Genomic DNA, 14,296 nt, shown 5'->3' on the forward strand with positions numbered 1-14,296 from the left:
CAAGTCTCCTGGGTATATCCTAAGATGGAGTTTCTGGGTCTTACGGTAGTTCTATGTTTAACTTTCCAAAGCTTTTTAATAAACCCCTTACCTGCTTATAGTATCCACTGTTGTTGTCATGTTGATTCTGACTCATGGTGACCCCATGTGTGCAGAGTAGAACTGCTCCACAGGGTTTCCAAGGCTGTGGCCCTTTTGGAAGCAGATTGCCAGGCCTGTCTTAGGAGGTGTCTCTGGGTGGGTTCAAATCACCAATCTTTTGGCTAGTAGTCGAGCACTTAACCATTTGCACCAACCAAGAACTCCATAGTTTGTTTCAATTTCTTGTAAATAAGACTTTTCAGTGATACACTATGAAACCACAAAATACATATACCTAGGTCTGTATTATTTATTACAGGTCTTAATCATATCTGTAAGCCCAGTTGGGCAGATTGCCATTTTATTGAAAGAAACTTAACTACTAGTATCCTTAAAAAAAAAAAAATAGTAGTTGATAATAGACAAATGGAAGCAAAGTATTAAAAAAAAAAAAGCCCCTAACATAAAAACATATTAGACCCTCTTATTGTTCATAGAATTCTTTCCAAACAAATAAAAAATGGCCTCAAAAGCTTTCTAAACACAACACTCAAGGTGTTGAATATCAACCTGTCAGAGATGGCAGATAACATGGAACTTATTTGTTATCTCAAAATTTGAGGCTAATCCTTGGATATAGAGTAGGCTATTGGACACTGCAGAAAGAAAAAGAGTGAAAGGAAAGGAGCTAGTCATGAATAACTCAAGAAAAAGAAATGACCGTCTAAGTATATAGAGGTAAATTCAGGCTTCTAGATCTTTGACCAACAAAAACTTAGAAAAACTGATTAGGATATTGTGATAATATTGTACACGAAAAAAGTGGCTCAACTTCTTAATTCATTTATTTGTATAATACATTCTTTGATGTGGAAAGAATTAAATTTGATATGGTTCTGATCAGGTTCTGTTTTATGCATTGGTCCAAAGAAATTCTTTCTCTGGAAGAAATTTGATAGACCACTGGTCCATATCAAGAACTAGTCATATTTGATTCAAAACAAATCACTTTGCTATAATGGGAACTGTCCCTACAATATTTATATGCTAACCTCTTACATTTCCAAATATCTCGAGAGCAGTATTGTATTCCAAGGATGGCAGGTGGCTTAGAGCCCATGCAGTATTTAAGGTCTACAGTTTAAGTTTCAATTTTTACAAACTGCTTTTCATGCAATGAAAGCAACCGTACATGTGAATTCCGATGGAACTCCTGTCAGCATTTCACTATACTGAATTCTTTGTAAGAATGGGTATGACTGTTTTATTATCCGGGCGGGCATACATAAGCCTCACCTGCTGTCATAGTTCATGTACTACTATTTTTGGAAATCTATTTTTTTAAATATTTTATTTTCTAGTAACTCTGTATAAGTGACACTGTGAATAAGTTACATTACTTACATAAAAATAATCTGTCCTGGTCACATCATATGTGTACCTATATGCATAATACACTCTTCAGTTTGGGGCCAGTGGGAGCATTTATAGAGCCAAAAACGCCTCAAGAAGCAAAGGTATTTTATAATAGAAAATCAAGGCGCACCTTTTTGGTGTGTGTGTTCCTTATTGACGTTTCCCATGCCACAGGACAGATATTTTAAAATTCCTAATATTTCAGCAGCCATTTCAGGTTGTCCCTGTTTGTTGTTGTGAACAATGAAAATCATCCAATAAGTTTTCCCTTAGTATCCAAGATGTACCGCAAGTTCCTAGTTCATAACCATGTGTAATATTTCAATATCCATTTAAAATACAAGCTATACACTAAACTAAGATGGCTAAATAAAGTTCAATCAAAAACAAAATTTATGCTAATGACACACTAAAAGATATATCACCAGGCCTGTTGACTGATATTTCCATTAAATGTGGACAGTACCTTCAGAGAAAATCCCTTGAGGTTTTATATATAACAATTTTATCATAAGAAAACCATATCACTCAGTAAAACTATTTAAAAAAAATGAATCAAAGAAAGAGAATAACAAAGGAAGAATACAGAAAGAAAATCATAGAAACAAAGGCAGTTTTTAGTGGAGTAGTTGTCTCAAAGCCTGAAGAACAGTGATCTAAAATCCATTCTTTGAGAATGACTATCTGTTGAGAACCATATCATAGTTTATGTGACTGATGTTCTCTATATTTGTAGAGTGCACAACCTGTACAACTGTACACATATTACTGGTTAAGACTCTCAATGTATCTGTTCAGTGTCATCATCTTAGAAGCAGCTAGAGCTCCTGGATTCTTGCTTCTAATCCTCATGTACCTACTTCAAAATAGTAGATACTTAACTAGGGCTTTGAAGGCAAACTGCTAAAGAACTTACTTTCTGGTGTCACTTGATTTCCAAGGAAAATCAATGCATTCATCACTCTCTCTAGGCTATGTAATTGTGGATAAAATTTAAAATAATATCTCCATTTCTAATTCTGTGCAATATTTTTAAACCACTTATCTATGTATTTACTGTATCTAGATCAAAAATGCCCTGGTGGAGCAGTGGTTAAAAATTTGGCTGCTAACCAAAAGGTCAGCAGTTCAAATCCAACAGCTGCTCCTTGGAAACCCTATAGGGCAGTTCTATTCTACAGGGTCACTGTCTTAGTCATCTAGTGCTGCTAGAACAGAAATACCACAAATGGATGGCTTTAACAAAGAGAAATTTATTTCGTCACAATAAAGTAGGCTACAAATCCAAATTCAGGGTGTCAGCTCCAGGGGAAGGCTTTCTCTCTCTGTCAGCCTTCTCATCAATCTTTCCCGGGACTAGGAGCTTCTCCACACAGTGACCCCAGATCCAAAGGACGCACTGTGCTCCCAGCACTGCTTTCTTGGTGGTATGAGGTCCCTCTGTCTCTCTGCTCATTTCTCTCTTTTATATCTCAAAAGAGATTGCCTCAAGACACAATTCAATGTTGTAGATTGAGACCTGCCTCACTAACACAACTGCCACCCATCCTCCCTTGTTAACATCATAGAGGCAGAATTTAAAACATATAGGAAAATCACACAATACTGGGAATCATGGCCCAGCCAAACTGATACACACATTTTTTGGGGGACATAATTCAATCCATGACAGTTGCTATGAGTCAGAATCAACTCGACGGCAACCGGGTATATCAAAAACTATTGCCTTATTAATCCAGGAATGTGAAAACTAATGGAAAAAAATCTTACAGAAAAGAATTTATGAGTTTATTTTTTAAAATGTACTCAATAAGTGCTGTGTGATTTAAACATTATTATAGAAGAGAATGGTTATTAATTTTTGTCTTGTAGAGCTTTAATTCAATGAGATCACAAAGAATACTGAGAACTAAAGGATCATTCATAAAAACCCTCGCTGTTGTTTTAAATCCTAATACCTAAATAGTGATAGTCGGTACATTTTATTTTTCTTCAGCCAGCAGTACACAAGCTTTAAACATGTGGAGGAAAATAACGTATGTATATTATGAAACACTTCACAATCATAGAAGTTAACTTTTTTCCCCTGTAATTAATCTCAGTGAACTGTATACGTGAAAAATGTTGAATGGGCAAATGTGTTATCTATATTTTTACAACAACAACAAATAGGGGAATGGATTGAAATCAGTGAAAATGAGGACTAGGGAACTCCAAAAGTCCATGCTCCACGAAAACAACTAATCATTTATCAAAATCAACTTTATCGGAATTCTGGAAACTAATCTAAGGATTACAGCAATCAGAACGTTTAGCCTAAAAATAAGAAAGCTAAATTCTGGTAGGAGAGATTTGTGGAATTTTAATTTACCCCCCATCCCTGGATCCCCAGCTTGGCAATGGACTTGAGAATGGGAGCCCAAGTTGTTGATATAGGTTCCTAGCGCCGGAGCGAGCAGAGCAGACCTTGTTTTCAGGGAATTGTATTTGTTTGTTTTGACCTTAGGTCCCTGAGTGGTGCAAATGGTTTGAAGTTGGAGGTTCGAACTCACCCAGGACCCACCCTAGTGGCATCAGGAAAGAAAGGCCTGGCAATCTGCTTCCATAAAGATCACAGCCAAGAAAACCCTATGGAGAAGTTCTACTCTAACACTTGGGGTCTCCATGAACCAAAATTGACTTGATGGTAACGTGTTTGGTTTGGTTGTGGTTTCTCTGGTGGCTCCCTGAAGGACTGACCGGCTCAAAAAGCTTGTTTTATTTTGCCTAGTGGGTTTGGGTTTAACTCTGAAGTCTCCCAGGGCAGAGGCACTACCCGGGTGGAGGGGTAGTTGTCAAAAACATCTAAAGGCAAATGTATTAGCCACTGCCACATGGAACAGGGGTAATAGTTCAAACAATAGACAAATTGAAAAGCCTGGGAGGAAAGGCTGAATGAGGAGCTTTGGGGAACAGGGGCTTTGAAAACTACCACACATTCCTGGGAATCTAGAAGGCCATGCTTACGCACGGGGCTGGGTGCTGCTCAGAAAAGATCCGAGAGGTCTTAAACTCTCACATCGGGCTGACTTCCAGACTCTGTTGTAACTGCCCAGCTGAGTGTTAAAGTTGTGCTCCAACACACATGCACACACACACACAGACACACACACAGACACACACACACGCATGCACAGAGCTGATCTGCAAAGAATGGAAGGTGTTTTATTTATTTTTTTTTAGTTCCAGGCATTTAAGGAGATTACTGTCAAATAACTAGCTGATCTGGGGCACACTATTTGACTTCTCCAAGCATTAGTTTCTCTTCCGTAAACCAAAAACAACCGTTGCCATTGAGTGGATTCCGACTCACAGTGACCCTGACCTATAGTAATCCTGTAGGACAGAGTAGAACTGCCCTGTAGAGTTTCCAAGGAACGCCTGGTGAATTTGAACTGCTGAACTTTTGATGGCTGCTGTAGCTCTTAAACCAAGTTAACACATAAACAGGAGTACAAAGATGATATACACCCACGGTGAAGGAAGTGACCACCAGGGAGTTGGAGGCTCTAAGTCAGACAGAGGGCGGATGATTCTGGGCTGTCTGTTCCCCTGGGAGCAGGTGCAGCCTCCAGAAGAGGAGGCAGTGACTAGCTGGTCAGTTTCCAGGGATGAGCAGGAGGGCTCACTGGGGCAGGCCCAGGGAAGGGTGCTGTAATGTGGGATAGAGTGGAACTGGACAAAAATACCAGCTCCTGGGCAGTCAACCGTCAAAGAACCCTGCGGCTAGGGGTAGCAGGACCCTAGGTAAATGAACCTACAGACAGTCCCCCAGTTGTGATTTATTCTTAGATTCACATTGCTTCTTTTGGCCTGCTTTTATACTTTTACAACAACAGAAAACCGGTTGCCATTCCGTCGACTCCAGCTCACAGAGACCCTGTGTGTTGCAGAGTAGAGCACTGCCCCGTGGGGTTCTCAAGCCTGTGACCTCTCGAAAGCAGATCACCAGGCCTTTCTTCCCAGACATCTCTGAGTGGGTTCGAACTGCCAACCTTTCATTTAGTACCCAAGCACTTAACCATTTGGTCCACCCAGGGACTCCACTTTGGCTACAGAGTCCTTTTATTTGCCTGAGAGACATTTTGTAGTGATGAGAAGAAAAGTGAATGAAGAGACACAATGTCAGCCTCTGGCTGGGAGGAATGGAAGAGTGTGGGCTCCAGACCGGTCCCAGCTGGGTCACTTACCACCTTGTGATCTGGGGAATTTTACAAGTTTTTTCATCAGCCAGTTGAAATTGGCCAGCCCTATTTTAAAGGAGTGATGGATATAAATACTGGATTAAAAGTACCTGGCAAGATGCCTGAAATATTAGGACTTTAATGAATAGCCTTTATCATTATGATGACTTTTTACTCAGACAATACCACCCTCCTCCTCCATGTAAACTTTTTTTTTTTTTTAATCCAGGAGATGTCAGAGAATATGCAATGCTCTTGGACAAAGAACATCAATTCAGCTGAAAATTCTCCTTAGCAGGTAAAACTAAGTGGATTTTTTTTCCCCATTAGCGCATCAGTTATTTAATTTGGATGTGGGCTTCTCTCCCCCAGCTGGATGCAACTCAAAGCTCCTGGAATGTGTCAAGGAACAAACCATCCCATCCTCCCAGCTCCTTCCATTCAAGTCTTCTCTATATTGTCTTTCATTTAGCCCCCACCCAAACCCCTCCCTTAGAGTTTATAAGACTGCACTCAAAATACTAGTTGCCACTGAGGTAATTTTGACTCTTGGTGACTCCATGTGTGGCAGAGTAGAACTCTGCTCCATAGAGTTTTCAGTCACTGATTTTTCAGAAGTAAATTGCCAAGTCTTTCTTTCTAGGCACCTCGGTGGACTCAAACCTCCAACATTTCAGTTGACGGTACTTAAACCGTTTGTATTATTCACTCAGAATAACCTAATTAAAATATGCTTTGATGGACTGGGCCCTGGCTCTCCCAGCCCAAGGTAAAGAGCACCAGCCCAGTGGATTCTGGGCATCTAACCTCAAGAAGGTAGCACCCTTATTTGTCAGAAACTCCCTGGAAACGCTGTGCAAAAAACACCGAGTTTGCGCTCTGTGTTCGACTGCATTAAGACAAGTGCCAAAAACAACTTCCATTCCTGCCCCAGGTAAAGAGTTCATTCTGCTTTACCTAGGGTCCCAGAGTAATTCCTAAGAGCAAGTTCTAAGGGCTTGACACCTGCTCACCATTTCCATAACTTCACTTAGCTTCCCGTCTCATGGAAAACCATAGCCCCCAAACTGCCTTGCATCAGGAAATTCTTACCCATACTTTTTACTTTAACTGTAGGAGAGAGTGTTTCAACGTCTTCCTTATATGGGTGAAGCCCACAGACTCTAAAATTCTTAGTATGTTGTTGTTGTTGTGTGCCGTCCATTAACTCCGAGGGTCACTATGAGTCGAAATCAACTCAACGGCACAAAACAACAAAATTCTTAGTATACCCAGTACTATCACAGACTCTTACATAAAGCAGATGGTCAATTAATGTTTGGGAAACAAAATAGCCAGTGAGCAAGAGGTCTAACTTATTGGGATTTCATTTCTCCTACACTCTTGAATGAGGTCAGCACTTCAAGGTAAAGACCATTTACTTCTACAAAATGACAAACTAAAAGGAAAAAGAGAAACCGAGGATTGGTCATTTTATTTTTTTCTATTTTGTTAAATCCACAATTTTACTTTGAAGTTCTTTCACATTTCCAGGCCAATCCCTATTGTGAGGTTGTAATAGCTTCTCTAGGTGGAAAGAGAGTCTCATATTTCACTAGGGGTGTTAGCAGTAGCTGCACTGGCCCTGGAGTATGCGCTGGCCATGGCACTACTGCCAGCCCTGGCTGCATCTATAGCTTGGGCTCTCTCTTCCTCATCTCTCAAAGCTTCTTCATATCGGGAGGCGAAGGCGCTGGGATCAGTATCATTGATCTTGGCCAAAAACTCCAGGACTTTCATCTTGGTGGTTTCAGCGTGGGCTCTGGGACCCCACAGGAATTCATAGCTTGGAGGATCACTGTTGGGCACCTGCCGGTACTCCAGGTACTTCAGCTTCACCAAATCTTTGGTAATGAGCTTCCTGGGCTCCCCATAGATGAAGTGCTTCTTCCCAGCAAATACACGCATCGTCTTCAGGAATTCCCAGATCTCCTCCTCGGTGGCCCGGTTGCCCTTCAAGAAGATCACACCCAGGAGAGTCATCAGTAGACCGGTCTTGGGCAACCCCTTTCTACCACACACGCGCCCATCGTTGGGAAGATCCATTTTGCTGACAAGGGCATAGGACTGAGTGATGGGGTCGACTTCCTTCACATCAGCTGCAAACACAATCTCGATGCGCTCAGCTGCTCTCTTGAGGATTTCTGGGAACTGGTCCTTGTACTTTTGTTTGACAATCTTCAGCATGTCTGCCTTGGTAATGGGCTGTTTCATTTTATACTTGTACAGCAGGAACTGCTCCAATAAACCGGCCCTCTTGGTTAGAGGATCTCGGCATGAACGCTTAGTGGAGGCTGGAGCCTGGGAGGTGCTTGGGCCTTCTGCATTTTGGCTGTTGGCACCTTCATCAGATCTTGTGCCTGAAGTAGCAGTGGTGGTGGAGAGGGCTCTCTGAGGCTCCTGGGGAGTGCTAATTGACCCAGCAGCAGATAAGCTCTGGGTCCTCAGGGGAGCACCCCCAAAAGAAAGAGAAGAAGAGGAAGGGGGTTCTCCTTCCTCTGCTAAGGTGGCCTGAGGACCCTTGAGAACCTGGGTCTCACCTTGGGCCTTGCTGAGATTTTCAAAGACTTGGACATCACCATTGTGATCATGAGGCATGATGACTCTGGTCAGGGACAGCAGGCAGGATCATGGGCAGGAGGGCAGGTGAAGTGGGATCTCAGGAAGAGGGAGGCTTAGAAGGTGTGCACCCCTTCGGCAGGCAGGTTCCACCTTGGCCTTAAGGAAGGACACCTCTGCAGTCTTCTGTGAGGGCACTGATCTAGGAATACACAAGGCTACTTTTCTCTTGTTCAGCCTGCTCTTTGAGAACTCTATGGAAGAATTTAGAGGGAGAGTTAAGCTGCAACCTGCCAGCCCTGCCAGGGACTTACTAGGGTAACAGCAGGGGCTGCCAGTGGGAGCCCCTATTCTGGATGGGAGACCTCTCAGTTCACCTTCAGGGCCATATCATATTAACTGTTGACAGGGCCTGGGCCTCACTTCTACTGCTCTAAACTTGACACCTGGAAGCCCCTGGAACTCACAAGGAGGACGTGAAGGGGTGCCTTATCCGACTACCCATAACCAGAGGTATCCAGTATGACAGCTCTGTGGGGCCCTCTCTGTCCTGGGTTCCTTGAGTCCTCAGTCCTCATTCAGGGTCCTCACTAGGCTCAAAATAGGGGCTGGGGCACCTTCTACAGAATGGTGGCTGAACCCTCAGACCAAAGATCTCCCCTCCCTTAGTCCTGATGGAAATAAGTGAGGGGAAGCCTCAGCCTGACAGCCCTGCCCTGGATCTCAGAGGCTGAAAGCAGTGGTGGAGCTTGACTCTATTATCCCTTCTGCTCAGTGGTGGGTGGTCCCCTCAGTCCCCAGGGCCCTCACCTTAGCTGCTGGAAAGACCTGGAAATCCTCCCACTGCAAACCATAGGTCATCCCCCTTAGGCTAAGTCCCTCATCTCCCTGTGACACCATAGGAGGAAATAAGTGACATGCATAATAATGTTAACAATGCCCAGGTATCCTGGGGACACCAGCCCTGGCTGGGATCTGCTTGGTCCCCTCAGTTTTGGGGTTGGGGTTTCCTTCAGCCCTCATTCAGGGCCCTCACCTTGACTCTTTGCCAGGCCTGGGCCTCTTCCCTCTTCGGATCTGAAGTCCCTCCCCTTGGACCAAGGTCTTCACTTCTATAATACCATCAAAAAGGAAATAAGGTCACTCCTGAGGTTCACCCTTCATCCAAAGATTAGACCAAAAAACCAAAACCAAACCCAGTACCGTCGAGTCGATTCCAACTCATAGCGACCCTATAGGACAGAGTAGAACTGCCCCATAGAGTTTCCAAGGAGCGCCTGGAAGATTCGAACTGCCGACGCTTTGGTTAGCAGCCGTAGCACTTAACCATTACACCACCAGGGTCTCCAAAGATTAGACAGGCTCATAAAACAAAACGAGACTAAAGTGGCACACCAGCCCAGCAGCAAGAATTAGAAGGCAGGAGAGGACAGGAAAGCTGGCAATAGGGAACCCAAGGTCGAGAAGGGGAGAGTGTTGACATGTCGTGGGGTTGTTAACCAGTGTCATAAAACAAAATGTGTACTAACTTTAATGAGAAGCTAGTTTGTTCTGTAAACCTTCTAAAGTAAAATAAATAAATAAATAAAGGAAATAAGGGTACACACATCCACCTGACCTACACGCCTGGGTTTTCTCAGGCTGCAAAAAGGGGCTGGGCGGGTCTCCGCTTTCTACCTTCTGTGAGTGCAGTACACTCTCACTCTTACGGGTCCTCACCTTGACTCTTGGCAGAACCTGCTTCTCCCCCCTCTGCTAAACTGGGGTCACCCACTCTTACCAAATCCCTCATCTCCCTGAGATCTTTCAGGAGGAAATGAGGGCATGCCTCAGCCTGATCTCTCTGCCAGGGCTTTTCAGAACTGAAAACAAGGGCAGGGCTGGGGGGCGGGGCGGGCCGGTAGGGTCCAGGACCTAGCCTCGACCCCTGACAGAGCCGAGGACAACTCACTTGGCTTACCTGAACCGCCGCTCTTAGACAAAGTCCCTCACTTCCCGAGACGCCCCAGGAGAAAGTGAGCACGCTCAGCTCGTCACCAATGATCGGGTCTCCCAGGGATACCAGCAGGGGCAGGGCTCTCTGGTGCCCCTCTGTTCAGGAGTGGGTAGTATCCTCAGTCCTCATACAGGGTTCTTGATGCCCTTTATAGCCTTTCTATACTGAAGAGGACCCCTGCCCTTCCCCCGCTTAAATGAAGGTCCTCCCCTCCAAGAGACCCTCCTTGCAGAGGTTAGCTGAAAGCTCTTCTTGGGGTCTCACAGGGCTGACAGCAGGGGCCGGTTCTGTGGCTTCTGTAGTCCGTGATCAGCTCAGTCCTCATTCAGGGTTCTGCCGTTGATCACTGGCGTGACCTGGGTTTTCTCCACCTATTGGCCTGGGTCCCAGAGCCTCAGAACAAGGCCCTCAAATCCCTGATGCCCCAGAGGGGGAACTGAGGAAATGGTACATGAGGCTAACACTGCCTGGCCCTCCCAGGGACCACATCAAGATCTAGGCACTGTGGGACCCTCTTTATTCAGGGATTGGCTGTGCTCTCAGTCCTCAGGGTCCTCACTTTGGCTCCTGCCAGGTCCTTGGACTGCTCCCTGGGCTTGCCTGAGGCCACCCTCCTTAGACAAAGTCCCTCACTTCCTGAGGCCCCCCGGTAGTAGGCAGTGCCTGCTGCTCAGCTCTTTAGAAATAATAGGGTCTCCAGGGATACCAGCAGGGACAGGGCCCTCTGGTGCCCTCTCTTTTCTGGAGTGTGTGGTACCCACCATGTTCATTAAAAAAAAAAAAAAAAGTTGCCATATAGTCATTCCTGCTCATGGCGACCTTCTGTGTTTCAGAGTAGAACTGCACTCAATAGGGTTTTCAAGGCTGTGATATTTTGGAAGTAGATTGCCAGGCCTTTCTTCTGAGGTGCTTCTGGGTGGATTTGAACCAGGCAGATTCAAACTGCCAACCTTTCAGCCACTAGCCAAGCCTTAACCATTTGCACCACCCAGAGACTCCTCAATGTTTATATAAGGTTCATAATTGGACTTCTGCTAGGGCCTGGGACTCTTAACCTCTGCTCATCTGGGGCCACCATCTTTAGACCAAAACCCTCAGCTTTCTGAGACTCTGTACAGGAGTTAGCCCTACAGTCCTGACTTAGGCCTCCCAAGGCTGAAGACAGGTGAGGGATTTGTGTCACCTACTGTTTTGGCGTCAGTGGTCACCTCGTTCTTCACTCAGTGCTCTGTTCTTGATTCCTGAGAGGGCCTAGGACTTTGCTCCCTATTGACGTGGGCCCCACAGCCTCAGACTAAGGCCCTCACAACACTACAGCCCAGAGGGGGCAATCAGGGGCAGCTACACCTGGCTACCTCTGCCTGGGTCTTCCTCAGTACTGGGGCGGAGAGTGCCACAGCCTTCATTCAGGGATCTTACCTTGACACCTGGCAGCCTCTGGGACTCCTGTTTTCTGAGCTGAGGTCGACCCACTTAGACCAAGGCTCACAATGGGATACTCACCTGACACACCTGCCTGGGGCTTTCAAGGTCTGAGAGCAGGCAGGGCCGGTCTCTATGTGACCCCTTATAACCTTGTCTGCTTTCTCAGTCCTCGTTCACTGGGGTCCTCTTGTTGACTTCTACCTCTTTAATGAAAGGCTTCCTATGAAGTGTCACATCCCTGCAACTCTTGAGCAGTCTCCCTACTGCACACCTTGCAGAGACTGGGTCCCTGTCCCAGAGCAATGTGAGATGGCATGCTGCAGCCCAAGGCAGGAGGCCCAGGACGGGCGGTGGGCTGCCGGAGAAGACGCACACGCTGAATTGTTCCTTCTCTTCACCACCCAGACTTAGTCTTTTCTGTAACTTACGTTCTGAAGGATTTACTCTCTACAGGGCAGACCCTGGACCAGATACTTTTACAAGACCCTGATCTTCTGAGGTGAAGTGACACTGCGTATGAAGATGCTCATATTGACACTGATTGCATTTCTTCTCTTTCCTCATCCATCTCATTTATTTTGATATTTTTATTGCTCTGGCTATGTACTCTAATCCAGTACTTTGAGTGTGAAAAGTCCTTCCTATGTCGTCTGAGACATTTTGGAGTGCTGAGAAGGAAAGCAAATGAAGAAACAAGGTCTGCCTCAGGCTGGGAGGAGTGGAATAGTATGGGCCCTAGAGGGATTCAGACCAGAGATGGAGTCCAGCTCTGTCGCTTACTACCTTATCACCTTGAGAATGGTGTAGGTTCTTCATCTGCCCAGTGAGTTTCCTAAGCCCTGTCTTGTAAGACTGTTAGAATATATGTACAGCATGTAAAGCACCTGGCAAGATGACTGAAAAATAATGGGTCAGTTTAATGAAGGACATAGGACCTTGACTGCTACCCAAAAGATCAGCAGTTCGAATCCACCAGCCACTCCTTGGAAACCTTATGCGGCAGGTCTACTCTATTATTATGAAAGTTTTGACCCAGACAGTTCCACCCTCCTCTCTGGGATTTTTTTTTTCTTTTTAATCCAGAAGATGCCAGAGAATATGCAATGCTCTTGGACAAAGAACACCATAGCAGCCAAAAATTCTTCTTAGCAAGTAAACCTACATAAAAATTTTCCCATTATAGCACCTACTATTTCATTTGGATGGGGGGTTGACTTCTGTCCCAGAGTGATGTGAGATAGGACACTGCAGCACAGGGCAAGAGGCCCAGGACAGGTGGTGGGCTGTCAGAGAGGAAAAAAAAAAAAACACTCTCATCTATTCCTTCTCTTTGCCACCTAGACTCAAAACGCCAAGATATTTTGTCAAGGTGCAACTACTATCCCTCCCAGGTGCCCTTTTATCCAAACTAGCTCTATTTACGTTCTTTTCACCCACACCAAAAATCTAGCCCTCCCTTACAGTTTGCCTCTGTCACACAAGATAACTTAATTCAAATGTCCTTTAATGGAGGCCGTGGCTCTCCCAGCCCAGGACAAAAAGTGCCAGCCCAGTGAATTTTTGGCATCTCACTTAAGGGGACACTCACCGTTATGTCTCAGAAGCTCCCTCAAGACATTGTGATAAAACACCTGGTTTGTGGTCTGTGTTCAAATGCACTGAGACAAGAAAAAAGGATACCTTCTATTCCTGCCCCACGTGGAGATTTCTTTCCGGTCAATCTAGTATCCCAGAGTCAATCATAAGAGCAGTTTTCTATTCCAGGGTTCTATCTCTCAACTCCGAGACCCACGAGTTGAGGGTCTGGCCTCTGTTCACCACTTCCACAGCCTCATCTAGCTCACCACCCAGCTGCATTTAGAATTATATACCCCTGAAGGACTTGCCATTTCCCAAAGTTCCAAACTGCTTTGCCTCAGGAAATTTACCCTTGACTGCTTTCATCTGGAACAGCCCCTTGGCACCCACTCTTTTTGCTTTTCCTGTAGGTCATAGGCAGCGTGACATCTTCCTTATATGGCTGTAGCTCCTAGCCTCTAAAATTCTATAGCCAGGGCTGGCTCTTTATCTTAGCATCCCCAGTACTAGCACTGAGCCTTTCAAAGAGCAGATGCTCAATTAATATTTAGGGAATAAAAGAGCAAGTGATCTAATTGATTAGGATTTCATTGCCCCCCATTCTAGAATAAGCTAAGCATATCCAGGTATAAGTCATTTAATTTTACAAAATGGAAGACTACAAGAATTAAGAAAAACCAAGAATTGATGAAGTTTTTTTTTTTTTTAATTCTCTCCCTGTTATTTCATTATTCCAACAATTTAACTTTGGGCTTCTTTGACATTTCCAAGAAAATCTCTACTGTGATGTCAGATTATCTAAGCTGGATGGTAAGAAAATCTCAGCCTTCAATAGGGGGTGAGAGAAGCTGCTGCACATGGCCCTGGGAAAGGCACTGGCCATGGCAGTAGGGCCAGCCTTGGCTGTAAGTCTGGTTCCAGCTTTCCCTTTCTCTCCTCGCACAGCCTCTTCATACAGGGATGAGAGAGCACTGGGAAC

The 14,296-nt window shown here is 44.9% G+C and overlaps 1 protein-coding gene across 1 annotated transcript; it reads right to left on the reverse strand.

Moving 5' to 3' along the window:
- Positions 1 to 7,304: 7,304 nt before the first annotated feature.
- On the reverse strand, positions 7,305 to 8,357 carry LOC126068860 (melanoma-associated antigen B4-like). Its single transcript, XM_049871549.1, has one exon. The coding sequence runs from the start codon at positions 8,355 to 8,357 to the stop codon at positions 7,305 to 7,307; it is 1,053 nt and encodes a 350-aa protein (XP_049727506.1).
- Between the last annotated feature and the right edge of the window lie 5,939 nt (positions 8,358 to 14,296).

This window comes from Elephas maximus, chromosome X, assembly GCF_024166365.1.
Source record: "Elephas maximus indicus isolate mEleMax1 chromosome X, mEleMax1 primary haplotype, whole genome shotgun sequence".
NCBI lineage: Eukaryota > Metazoa > Chordata > Mammalia > Proboscidea > Elephantidae > Elephas > Elephas maximus.

Excerpts from the sequence above, each read along its gene's own strand:
- LOC126068860 (XM_049871549.1), bottom strand. The coding sequence starts at position 8,357 with ATGCCTCATGATCACAATGGTGATGTCCAAGTCTTTGAAAATCTCAGC.